The sequence below is a fragment of the Buteo buteo genome, chromosome 26 (genome assembly GCF_964188355.1).
Source record: "Buteo buteo chromosome 26, bButBut1.hap1.1, whole genome shotgun sequence".
Lineage (NCBI taxonomy): Eukaryota > Metazoa > Chordata > Aves > Accipitriformes > Accipitridae > Buteo > Buteo buteo.
In genome coordinates, this window is record NC_134196.1 from 14,627,008 (window position 1) to 14,640,675 (window position 13,668).

The following is a 13,668-nucleotide window of genomic DNA, read 5'->3' on the forward strand; positions in this document are numbered from 1 at the left end:
CTTCAAACTGTTTTCAGTAATGGCATTGCAATTTTCATTCACTTTAAGTTTGTTTTTGTTTTTTAAAAAAACATATTATGTACTCACTAAAAGATGCAAAGAATGTTTAATCATTCTCTGGGAAGGTAAAAAGCAACTCTGTTGCTTTGCAACTCACACTTCAAAGAAAAAAGCTTAAGCCATGTGTTTCACAAAGCAAGCAGAGCAAACCAACCCACTGTTCAGTCAAATCTACAAGTATGTTTACATGCAAAGTAATGCATATGAAAATACTCATTTGCCATTTATAATTAAAGACATTAATCTATTTTCTTCCCCAAATAAGCTTTACTTTTTTTTTTCCTCCACAAATGGATCAAAACTATTCAGACTACAAGTTCCATTAATGTAAAACAGCTCTATTCAATCAGCCAGCATTAGCATGAATGCTGCGACTGCTCCTGATACAAGTGGGTTCAATGGGAATTCTTAAATACTTACAACTCCATGTGCAGCATCTTAAGTTAAATTATGACTAAGCTAACAAGCTCTCGTGCAATGACTAAGGCAAATGCCAAGAAAGATGCCTTGGGAAACAAGACACCACAGGTTTCCTTAGAATCCTAAAAAATAGCATTAGAAAGTCAATAACCCAGCTGGAGCAATGTGGTGTTCAGCAACCCTAAAGCCAAAGCTGTCTCCAGAAGACTGATTAAACCCTTCCACATGTAGTTTCCCAAACTTAGCAAGATTCTGGATCTCTATCTCCACGGTAAGCTAAGTCTTGTTTCAGGGTTTTCTCTCTTGTAAAAGTACCACTTCTTTATAAGGCCATATATTTTAAAACACAGTAAGAGTTAGGTAAAGGTTCCATAAATTACTGTGATGGAAGTTTGCAGTAAAAGGCTTTGATAACAGCTTCTGACCACCCCTTCGTTGTATCACCACCATCGTGTCCATTACCAGACAAACCCACTGACACCTGCCTTCACGCAACTGTCTCACGACAGAGGAACACCTGAATTTGATCCATCACAGAAATGCTTCTACTACATCAGGATGGAAGAAACGTCTGGAAAGCAGGCTCCCAGAATCAATAACCCTTTTCGCTGAGCTCAATATCCAAACATGAAGACCTACTTCAGGGAAGGTAGTGCAGGGAGCTAGATAAATAGTTGCAATGAGCCAAATCTAGTCTGCAGGCTAGATCCCACTTGCTCTAATTGTTAAAATACATTTGACTTCACAAGAAGCCACATTTTGAAAGAACATCAGGTCTCAACCGAGAAAGTCCAGAATGAGTTAAAACATTAAGATTTTTCAGAGAGGAGAATAAGCTCAGCAAACTAACCCATTAGAAGTGCAAATCAGAGAATTATTACTATGTTGCTGTAAGCATTTTATCATCTGTTGAGCAACCGGGAGAGAAAATGAACAGCAAAGCACTGGGCCAAGAAACGGAAAAAGCATTCACTGAAAAATTTCTCCTAACCTTCCTCATTATTTGGGCAGATCTTCATTAAAAGGCATGTCTGTCTACTGTCAGATTTATGGCTGCAGTTCAGAACAACAGAAGATGCCCTGATCCTGCATTCTCACATAGGCATCCTCATGGGGTTGGTCTACACTGGTCAAACCTTGTAGAGCACTACTTACATTCTTATACATGAGAAATCAAAGAAGTTCAGACTGAATGGGTCCCATCTTCTCTCAAACCTCATTGTCATTTTTTTTCTCCTCATTTGAAGACAGTAGATTCAAAAGTATATGAAGGCTTTGAGTTACCAATGTCTACCATTGTCGCTCTACCTAAATAAAAATACATGTACCTTGTCCTCAAAACTATTTTGTTGAGTGCATAGACAGCTTAAGTTGGTGAAATTGGCCACAAATAAGCTCTGCAATTATTTTATGGGCACATTGTGCATCTCATTGTCAATTTAAGTTACAGGACCACACTTGTTTCAAGAGAAATCTTAAACTATTTTCTTAAACTGTTCCATTTTCTGCAAGTTCTATAAAATGCCCAATTTCTTTGCCAAAAGATTATTGACTTGGTTATCATGCACTGACCCAAAGTGCAGCAGAATTCATAGACAGAGCATTCATGGATATACTCTGTTCCACTTCCCTACTTAGCATAGCAAGGTTTGCGATGACTCAAGGCAAAGCCGCTCATTTAGTAAAATGAAAGCATTAGATGGCTTAAGTAAGACCTAATCTCATCTAAGGAACCATAATTTTGTGCCTAAAACAACAGACCCAAACAGCATCCGTATAATTTTAGAAGCACTTCGTGCACATGAGTAACATGCAATTTCAATTACCGTATCAGTCCGGCCTGTCTAGAACTGTATTCCCTACTGAGAAAACAACAGGCAAGTTAAAAGAAAGCTTTTAGGTTTTAGCTACACTGAGGTTCTGAAATAAAAATAACATGTCCTAAACTATTTGCTGTTGCTACTTTCCACCTGTAAAAACTCTTCAAAATTTAAGACAGGACTTAAGCAGTCTTAGTTCACTTCACCTTTGTGTAAAGGAAATTATTTTAAAATACAAATTAGCTAAAGCAACAAGTCACAAGAATACCGCATCAGTAAGTGCTATGAAAATTGTTTATTAAAGGCATAAAATATTTTTTTCACTTCTTTTTCAGATAGGTTCTAAATTCTTTTTTCATTTAGTGAATGAAGAATTATTTCCTAATATAATTTGAAAAAATTTAAACCCTCCACCTTAGGTGTTAAAACAAGGTAGAAAGCTGAAAAGCTCCCAACCCAGTCAAAAACTGTGCGGAAGTCAATGTACCCCACCTGAAGACAATGCCTCTTCACAAGTACAGAAACCCTACTGTAAAATTAAAGTGAAAAATAGGTTCTGAAGTTTATACAGAATATGTTTTCAGTAATAGTCCTTACTCTACTCTAAGTTTTAGGAAGGTTTCACCATTCTGTATATTCCTGTGCTTGGAGTACACATACACACGCGCAGTAACAATTCCTTGGAAAGTAGCAACTTTTAAGGTCAGAATCAGTAACACTTCAACAAAGCAAAAACCAGAAAAAAAACATAGTCATGTCCAGTATGAGGGTAAATACTAAACAAGCTCTAGCCCTTTGCAAAGGGCAGTATTTAAGGAGGCCATTCACAGAGGGCTTCCCTCAGCACCACCCTATTTCACGTTGAAGAACTCTAGAGGATAAACAAAGCATGAATGAAGGACTCGGGATTCATATGTATGCATGATACACTGGAGAAAAAAAAAATATTAAAGTTTCAGTCTTCTTCTACAGGTTTGTAGTTAAAACCTGCAATACATTCATTTTACCTGCTCTCAGTACAAGATATACAAGAAACTGAAAATGAAAAAAAAAAAAAAAAAAGAGGAAGAATTTAAATTGCAGTAAAACTGCACCTTGTTTAGATAATTCTACTATAAAAAAAAGGTATAAAGACTGCTGTTTTTCAGTAAGCTTACAAAGAAATTGTGTATGCTAGGTTTTAATCTTTTTTATTACCAGTTGGCTTTCCTGAATATAAAAGTGATTTCCTCCTTTCCACAAAGTTTCTTCTACCTTTATTTTGTCCCCACATTTGCCTACTCCATTTCAACATAAACATGAAGACAGAAAGATTCAAAATGTTTCAAGATATAGAATGCTGGACATTTTTCCCCCCAGGTGTTCATAAAACTGGATCCAGGTTTTGAACGTTAGTCTTTATTAGCTTACTCAGAGAAAATTCTGAGCAAATTTATTTTTGTCTGTCAATACTAAGTGTTATCCAAATAACAACACAGTCAATATATTTATTGTGTTCTCACATACAGAACAACGTACTTAGTAGAATTCCAGCTGAAAGATTATTTGAAAACATGGTTATTTTCAATTGGAAAAGGTTTTCAAAGCTGCAAAATTGGTTGGAAACTAAAAAGAATACAACCACTCTTGCAACCTTTCTCATCTACTGTGAGCCAAATGAGGTATCAAAAGGATCATGTAATACAGAATATACATTTAGCTATACATGAGTGATCACAGGTGTACAGACAATGTCAATATCACCATATTATTAAAATATTAAAATATTTATTTTGATCAACTTTTTAAAAAATATTACAATAGCATATAATAGTTCAAGATTTCATAAGCATAAACTCAGAAAGTTGTAATGGTGAATAGTGAAAGCTACAGGGAAAAAAAAAAAAGCCCTCAAAAAGATTTTGGAAATAAAACTTTAAAAAGCTTTTGCAAAAATCAATTTTCCGTTTCCTGTAGGAACGACATCACTCTTCTGCCAACTACAGCAGCTTCTATGCCCCATTTTGGCCACTTCTCCCACAAGCTTTCACGATTTCTCATTTGTCACTCCTGGTGCCTGGAACACCCACCTTCCTTCTCTTGAAGTCCCATTCTAAGATCCACTTCTGCAACATTGCCTACAGAAAAAGTAGGCAACTAAAACACTCATTCATTGTGTCAACAACGTGCCAAGCATCAGCTTTCACTATGTACACTGTACAGTATATACATATAGTATATGATCATCTCACTTTACATTTCTTACTACACCATAATGATTTCTCCCTCAGTGCATCAAATCTAAAAGTGGGGATTTAATATCCAAAAATCACTTTGGAGAAATAGCATCTACTGGTTTTCTGAGTGCTAGCTGTATCTCTTCGTGCTCACAGAAAGGAAAGCATGTTCCAACATTATAAATATTCCATTGTGCCTGTGTGCATCTGTGGTACATGCACTTATGTAATAGACATAAACAGAAAAGAGCAGCCTATTTAATTTTCTTTACACTGGAGTACATTTTAATCCTTTGCTGGCTCACCTGAAATTTCTCAAAGTAATTTATGAAACTGAATTGGAAAGCTGCATTTAAGCTTTTTGTTTGTTTGTTTGTTTCATTTTGTTTTAAAAAGCCTTCAACCCTAAACCTATCTCCTTCTCTTTGAAAATCTGCATTAAAATTCATCTAACTAAGAGTCTACAGGAAATGTTTATGTTTACATAGGTCAAGGTCTATCAAGACTACGTTCACATCTGCTATTAACTAACTGTATTTCTGAACGGTCATGGAGGCAGACTTGAAGCAATGACACCTTGAAAGTCTGAAGGGATTTTTTTATTATCTGTTTTTAATTAAAAAGAAAATCTAGCCTACACGTTGCTTACCCATATTAAATGCAAGCCTGTCATGAGATGGTATTACTGACCTTCAGGTGACACAGACTTCGAGTCATGCTTTCAGTCTTCCATATATTTCTACATGCCACTCCATATAAAAGTGAAATACTTTACTGGCTAATTTATTTATTTTAATAATAAGCAAAGCTTCAGTAATGCCAATGCAGTTCTAACATACAATAATGCATTACCAAGAGAAAAAAAAGTTTAAGAATGATTGGGTTTGTAACTTTGTCATTAGAAATGGGAGAAATACCTAAATTAGAATACTGGAGCAGACTAACAAGCTGCACGAGGCATTTTCAGAAACTAAAAACCATTGAAGATGTAAAATGCAAAACCACAACAAAAACACTGTAGACACAACATGTAAACACAAGATATAATCAATAACCCAATTTAAGTTACAAACACAATTCTTAAAGACACAAAAAAAAATAAAACCCTGGCAAGCATATGGCTGAAGTTTCTACATGTAAACTCACTAAAATTAAAGCACTTGCCACTGAAAACACAGTCATGCACAGCTTAAAGCTAAATGAAGCCCTTCCTCAGATATATTTCACATACTTGAAACTATCTCGCTATTGAAAGAGGAAGAAAATAAACTTGTTCAACTTACATCTTTTTCTGACCGATGTGGGAACATCGATGATTGGCTGTAGTACATGTTCTCATCATGGTAGTCACCATCAACCCCCTCTACAAACTTCTTCCTTGAAGCACCAAACATGCTGTTTGTCACCTAAGTAAAAAGAAAAACGATTATATTCCACATATGATTTGGCTTGCTACATACTTACTATACGTTTTAAATACATGTAAGGATTGTTAAAAATAAAAACAAACAACTGTTTCTACACACTTGAAAATTCCTCTTTAAAAATATTTTCTGTATATTGCCAGCATAATGGTTCTTTCAAGTGGGATTTTCAGGGGAGAGAAACTCATGTTTCAGAAAGGAGTGGGGTGGGGAGAGGGGACATGCTTCATGTTTTGGAGGGGTGTTGTTTTGTTGGTTGTTTTTTTGAGTCCCATGACTCAAATCACTCAGGTTTATTTAAAATTATAGAATGCCAGAAAACAAAAGAGCAAATTTCTTAAATTTTCCTCTCCTCAGGTAAACACTTGCAATCTAAAAGAAGAAAATTAAGGAATGTTATTTAGAGCACAGCCACCTTAAAAGAAATAACAGAAATAAAAAAGGGGGACAAAAAAAAAATATCTGTGAAATCACTCCTATTTTTCACCACCACAACTTTGGAAAAGCAGCTTTCTACTCGACCCTGCACACTCAGAGCCATGATTAAGTAAGAGAAGGTCGAGCTTAACCACACTCAACAACCTCATCACAGACTTGCAAAGTTACTGCAGACAGCCCATAAAAACCAGCTAGATTTTATTTTGCCCTTACTCCCACAGGCACACACACACAGACAGAGCTGCTAAGCCAGGAACTGGAAACTAAAGAAAGAGCAACCACGTAGCTGGTCACAGAACCTTAATTCATTAGAAAATTTAATCCTGCAGCAGGGTGATACAACATTGCTAAAGCATCTACTGCATGCAGTGCATATTTATACACCTGACTCTCTTATTTAGGTAAAAATACACACACCTCTGAAGTTTCTAACCTATGTGACTACAAAACACTGTCACAGTGCAGTGTGGGCTATCCAAGCCCTGTTTTAACCTAACAGGTTAATGTTCAAACCAGCAAAACAGCACATACTGGTCAGCACTGAGCAACTTGCTCAGTTTCTTGTACCATACAGGGAGACTGGAGAGAGTGCAACGAACAGGATGGTAGTCAACCCTGAGCTACATAACATACCTTCAAACGGATATTTAACATCTTGAAAGGTAAGGATGCTAAGTTACAGTTAGCTTATGAAATGCTCTGAGCCCTAAGATTTACTGTATCTTCACTACTGACAGCATTAGGTAAACTTGGGGAAAAAAAAAAAAGAGACAATTTTTAATTTTATTTTTTTTTTAAGAGTCATTTTGCACTGCCTTAGGCTCATGCTTGAAACTGAAATTTCAAAACATTTATTCTGGTTGGCTGCAAGGAGAGTTACTTTCAGCTTGAAATCCTCTTATCCCTACTGACACAAAATTACTCTGATATTCCTCACAGTGTGGCTTATTCAAATTTCACCTTTACTGATGAAGATTTCTAGGCAGTATTTAATAATATGGGTGCTCCTATACTAGTAACAACTTAACCCATGATTTCAAAGTCACAGGAGTTTTGAGTAAAAGTGAAGTCAACACTTGGGATGCATTTAATACAGCTATAATCACAGAATTGCCCTAAAACATTGAGCTAAACAAAAGCCTATGCCACTACTCCTACAAGAAGGTTTCAAATATTTAGAGTACTGATGTCTCAAAACAAATTTATAATCTGTTATATACATGTAAAGGCACTGCACACCTTCTCCAGATGAAACTTGTAGTTTATGATATTTACAAAAATGTGCAAATATAAGGTCCCAAACTGTTTGAATGCATTCAGCTGACTTTCACACTTGTAGTGAAGCTTTCATTACACTATAAGCATATCCCACTGTGCTAATCCCCTTACAATGCAATTATCACCTACCAGATGGGATGGAGCATTTAATAGGCTAAGGGGATTATCTTGTCCTTTGTTCTGCCTGAGTAAAGTGCAGAGAACCGCTGTAAAAAGGATAGTGAAATACTTTGGTGAAGCTATCCCGAGCAAGGAGGAGAAGCTGAGCGCCTCAACCAACTACTGCTCTTGAGAAGGTAAAAGGCAGCTTCTCACAAGTGCCGAAGAATTTTTTGATGCTCCTTTAACAATACCTGGGATAAAAGAAGAATTTCTTTTGCCACATAACCTTCCCTTGTGATGCATCATCGGAGTAACAAAATTTAATTGTGATAGAAAGCAAGTCACTGACGCATACACCATACTGTACTAATGTAATACCTAACCCTGAGCTACAGTACAGGAACTATGTAAAGGGAAAAAATGATTCTGTCTTTGACCCTGTAGCTTTTGATCTTATTTCCGCAAAGGTTACACATGGCTGGCTACACATACACTGTAAAGATCTGAGTCAGTGGGGTAAGGTCAGAGTTTTCAGTCAAAATATGTTTAACGCTGCTGCAAGAAAGCTAGTATGCCCAAATATGAAGTCTATATACCGAAAAGCTGAAAGATATTTTAAACACTCTCCACTAACTTGAAATTGTCTAAAAGATTATTTTCATTATTGATAAGTGTATAAGACAGCGGCCCAAACCCTAATCAAGATTATGCCCTGAAGACTGATCAAGTGCACTGGTATCAATATGGCGTCTCACAAGAGCATGTTTATTAAAAACTGAAATGAAGAAAACTTTCAATAATTAGATAGATCAAATGTTGATATTTTTATTGGTGAGCCGTGTGTCTACACGATACTTAACGGGACTGTGCTGACGAGCTCCAGAGCGCGGAGCGGCGCGTGGCAGGCTGCAGCTGCAGGGGACGAGGGGGGGACGAGGGGAGGCCGAGGAGCCCTGCCTGCAACCCAGCTGCACCGCTGCGCCTCGCTGACTGACCGACTGACTGCTCCCAACACCTTCAAAAACCTTTTGCAGAGGCTGACGCTTCTTCGCGGCAGCGTTTTTGTAAGCGACAGCGCGTCGTTCGGGGCTGCCGAGCGAAGCGGTCGCGCGCGGCCTGTCCACGCTCCCGCCGAGGGCAGCGGTCCAGGCGCTGGAGGCCATTTCGGCAGCTGCCTGCACCCCTGGCAGGGCTGCACCTCGCTAGAGGAACCGCCGCTTGTTCTGAGGGTGGACCACGGCACGGGTCACAGGAGAGAAACGTGGCACCGCAATTCACCCTGCTATCCGGCCCTGTAACAAAACGAACAGCAAAGCAGCTGCTGAGGACCCGTAACCGAAAGGGCAGGAATCGGGATTGGAGTCTGAAGCCAGGCAGCTTTGCTTCTCCCTTGTTCCTAGGCTAACAACAGCAGCCGATTTATCTACTTCCCAGCAGTCGCCAGTGTCAGTAAACGGCTGGTAAACTTCTGAATCAGAGCACCTGTCCCTGCGCAGACATTTACAATATTACAGCAGGTTTACGCAATGACAGTGTCAGATGGTTGCCAAGTTAGCCGTCAGCATCTTCCTATCCACGTTAACTTATTCCAGTTTTCACTAACGTTTTCGTTAGTCAGTCACGCTACAAGCATATGCATAGATATTGAAAAAACACTGTTGCAGAACTATTTATAAGAAGGGGTGAGAATAACTGGGGCTGTGCCAAACGCGGGCAGATCTGCAGATGGAGCTTTGTTGCTTATTTCTTAGGAGACAACAAGCCACCAGGAAGCCTCATACACAAGGACTGCAGCTCCTTTTTCACAGACTGAGAGATCAGTGTCCAATCCAATACAAAAGCAGATACAGCAAAGTTCATGCAGCACTTAAAAATACATTTTAAGCCCTTTGGATGTAACGCTGACCTGAGGTTTTGTACCTTCACAGGATCTAGACTGATGGGGTGAAAGATAGTAATCAGCTCCTGTATTTAAATACCTCATTCATACATATATACCTATAAACATACACACACACACTTATGCCAACACAATCTCACAGAAGTGGTACTCCAGTTGCATAGCGATTTTCCTAAGTAAAGAATTCCTGTCTACTCAGCCTAATTTCATACAGATTGCTCTCCTAATCCTGTAACAACTACTCCTGTTCTACCGTGGGAACTCAGTCTTCTGTTGCACAAGACACACTGGCAGCATAACCGTTCATTAAAAATGTAAAAATGGTGCACTTCTGTCAATTCATCCTTTAGGATAATATTGCCAAAGTACTTACAACTCCCACCGGTAGACCCATGTACAAATATTATTAGAAAATATTCATGGTAAAAGAGGAGAGAAAGGGAAGGCGCTATATGTTAGGATGGAGTTCAGAGAACTAACCAGCTGTGCTTACCACAAACCAAGCCCGATTCTGATCGGATGAACACAAGCACATCATCTTTAAAAATCAGATTCACCCACAACTTCAAGTTAACGTTAACCAAGCAAAATGCAGTCAACAAACCTGATAAGACCTTTAAATTCTTCTGTGGAAAGTTTCCTAACAACAACCACTACAGGGTAACTAAAAGCAGCATACAAACATTAAGAACTTGAAGCATCTAATAAGCAGTTTGCTGCGGTCATTGACCTTTATCCTTCAGCTAAGTACAGAACACACGACAACCAACAATACTTATTTAAAAAAAAAAAAATTTAAAGAAAAATCCTTTTCATTGCAAGTAACGCTGCAGTATAGCATACTTCAGCACATAAAAACTTGTTTGTTAGCAGTAACTGAAAATACATTATTGACACAGAATTTGTAAGGAAAAACTATTAAAAGTTTTGTTATCTTAAGCTGCAAAAAGATCTTCTCTATAATCACTTATAAAGTGATACTATGATTGTATATTAAATTAGTTTAACAGCCTGAAGCAAATTATAGTATTAAAATATGAAAACTAATTATATTTCTGTTTTGCAATATTACTATAGGTACTGCCTAAGGAGAGCTCACTCACAACATTAACATAGCCAACTCTAAACTAAAAGGATACTACAAAATCTCCCTGGAAAATGAGTATTTTTAATTTTGCATTGAGCAGAAAAATCAATCATTGCATTACAACTGATTAAACTCATCATCTTTATGAGAGCTGAAAACTATATACAGTAATACAAGTCTAAAAAAAAAAAAAGAAACCACATTAGGAATTTTAGCAATATCTTCCCTTTCCTGCTCCTCCAATGACTACAGCATTTGTCAACATGCACACTATTATTACATGAGAGCAATGAGAAATTGTTATCTCAGTCTAATGTTACAGAGCTTCCACCTGTTTATATACAAAGGCTTCTGATGTTGCTGTTTAGGTCTTACTGAGTGAAGTTAGTAATTTACGCTATTTTTCTCTTCTGTTACAAATCAATGTTTCCACAAAAGGTAACATACTTGCATATCCAAAGTATCTACAAAAGTGACCCTCAATGAGGCCTTCTGTGAGAAGCAAGTGTCTCAAAAAATAAGTGTCTATCAAAAGTCACATGTTGCTAACCTCCAAATCAGCCTGCAACTTAAATCAAAATACACAATTTAGAATTTCATCAGTTGATAAAAGATAGCAGAAATTCAATTTATAGTAAAAACCTGCTACTGTTTATGGTCCTAATTCTCAGCGTCAAAGATAATTCCTATTTGTCCCAAACTGGAACTGATATGCAATAGAATATAGACTACCAACTTGCTAGATGCAAAAGATCTCTCAAATACCAACGCTTTAGTGATAAGCTATTAAAAAAGCTATTAAAAACCACCATGAATAGTACACTGGTACAAATAGACACATTTTCTTTTCAGGCTGAAAGACAAAACAAAACTAGAAGTTGAGATCCTTTGTTTCCTCATTTCATTTCACAATCACAGTCACTCCATTTCTCCAAGGTGACCGATAACGTCTAACACTATACTATATGCTTATGCTACAGTAGCCCTTCAAGCAACAACTTTGTAGTATCAACAATACATAATAACAGAAAATGGAACATGTCAGTATATTCCTTTTTTGTTACAAAGTCTTTTTCCTTGATGAGCCTAATACTAGCACAGATTTGTACTCACTGTAAGAATACAAAAGTAAAATGGGTGTTTTGTCCATCTTTAAGAACTGGGTTTATATTATTTTAACTTATGTAAGTATTTTTAAGTTTAAATCTCAGAAATATGGAAGACTGAAATGAAGACCACCACAATATGAGACACAAATCCAACAAAAAACTTGAAGGTTGGATAGCATTTGGAACTATCTCATAGTACTTGTGTCGTATGGATCATGAACTGATTATTTTCCAAATTCACAGAGCACTGTAGAAAATAACAGCCATAAAGCAACTCTCATTTACAGACTTACTTAGGTCAAGTCTCAAAGTTGTTCAAGATATATAACCAGTCTCCTTAAAACACTGCCTGGTCTTTCCTTTCAAAAAGGAAATAATATGACAGACGAGATGCGTAGCAACTTCCATGCAGGAACTCCAGACAAAAATTTTGAGCATGAAGGAAATAAAGAACATATAGTTATGATTTTAGACTATCCTCCACTCATTCTCAAGAACAGCCATCTACAAGGTAAAATTTTTCAAGTATTCTATAAAGTATAATAATGCTTTCAAAAGCTACACTAATACTGTGAATCTCTGCTGCATTCAAACTATGTCAGGAAAATGCAGTCCCTAACATCAAACAAGCCACAGAAATTCTCCTGACCAAGATCTACATGCTAACTGTTTTAAATCTTTAACCATCCTTAACTATTACAAAATTAACATTTTAAAACACTCCTGAAATAAAACAGGAAGAAAAAGAAAAACTATCCTGCATTAAAATAAAAGTAAACCAACATTGAAATTGCTAAGCTGAACTTGAAAATTGAGATTACAAGAAGCTCCATTTGGTTTCATAACATGGTTGACACCATGCCCACCCTGGGGCAGATTCCTTCTATTAATCACAGGCACAAGATTTGGAAGATGTGAGAAACCAACAGTGGTTGGGTTTTTGCACTTAGCTGTGTGGATACCTTTCATGAGTCTGATCAACGAAAGGTACTCACTTAGGAAATAATCTTTGGACACCCCATTCAACAAAATCCAAACACACATAAGAAATAAATTTCAAAGATGAGAAAGGCAGCGAGGGATCTGAAAAAGTGACCATATGAGCAAATGAACTAGCACTCCATCTAGAGCAGCTGTGCGGAGAAACCAAGAAGATGCCAGATGCATTCCACCTTATTTAGTGATGGGACCCAAGGAGAAGCAGGAGCGTGTCCTTTGTAGACATGGCAAGGAAGTCACAAGTCCTGACTAACCACACACGTATGCATACCCACACACATACTGTAAAACACAAAGCTGGATTATCTGTCAAAGACATGGTTTAAGAATTTTGTCGATAAGGAACAACTATTACTTGTCTGATACTATAAATAATATTATTTACCCAATAATAAGAAAAAAAACCAAACCCAATACACCACCTTCAACAGCCTATCCAAACTGCGAGGATATTTACCCACTTTCTCTCCTCTTGATGCTTCCAGTCATTTGTAGTATTTACAGTCCATTCAAGACTAAGTGTGGTTCTAGACTTAATTTAACATAGCATTTATGACTTACTATTGTAAAACATTATACGCTTGGCTGTGCAATGTCCTTCAACTCTAAGGTTTCACCATGAAAGGTTTAGAAAGAAGTGACAATTGTGTCAGTAACTTTAGGGGGCAATATGTTGGCTCGTACGTTTAAATTCAATGCTATTTTAAGTATGCATGCAGTGAACAACAGTAAGGATCTTGAAAATAAATTATGTACTGGCATACTCCTGTTACCTACTTAAGACACTCCTCAGCCATAATATTTTTTTTAAAAAA

The 13,668-nt window shown here is 37.2% G+C and overlaps 1 protein-coding gene across 1 annotated transcript in view; it reads right to left on the reverse strand.

The window, feature by feature from the left end:
- Window positions 1-13,668, reverse strand: part of CNOT2 (CCR4-NOT transcription complex subunit 2) — a 94,969-nt gene that overhangs the window by 33,420 nt on the left and 47,881 nt on the right. The window contains 1 exon segment of the mRNA XM_075058181.1: window positions 5,800-5,922. Within this exon segment, the coding sequence (XP_074914282.1) occupies window positions 5,800-5,922 (123 nt within the window).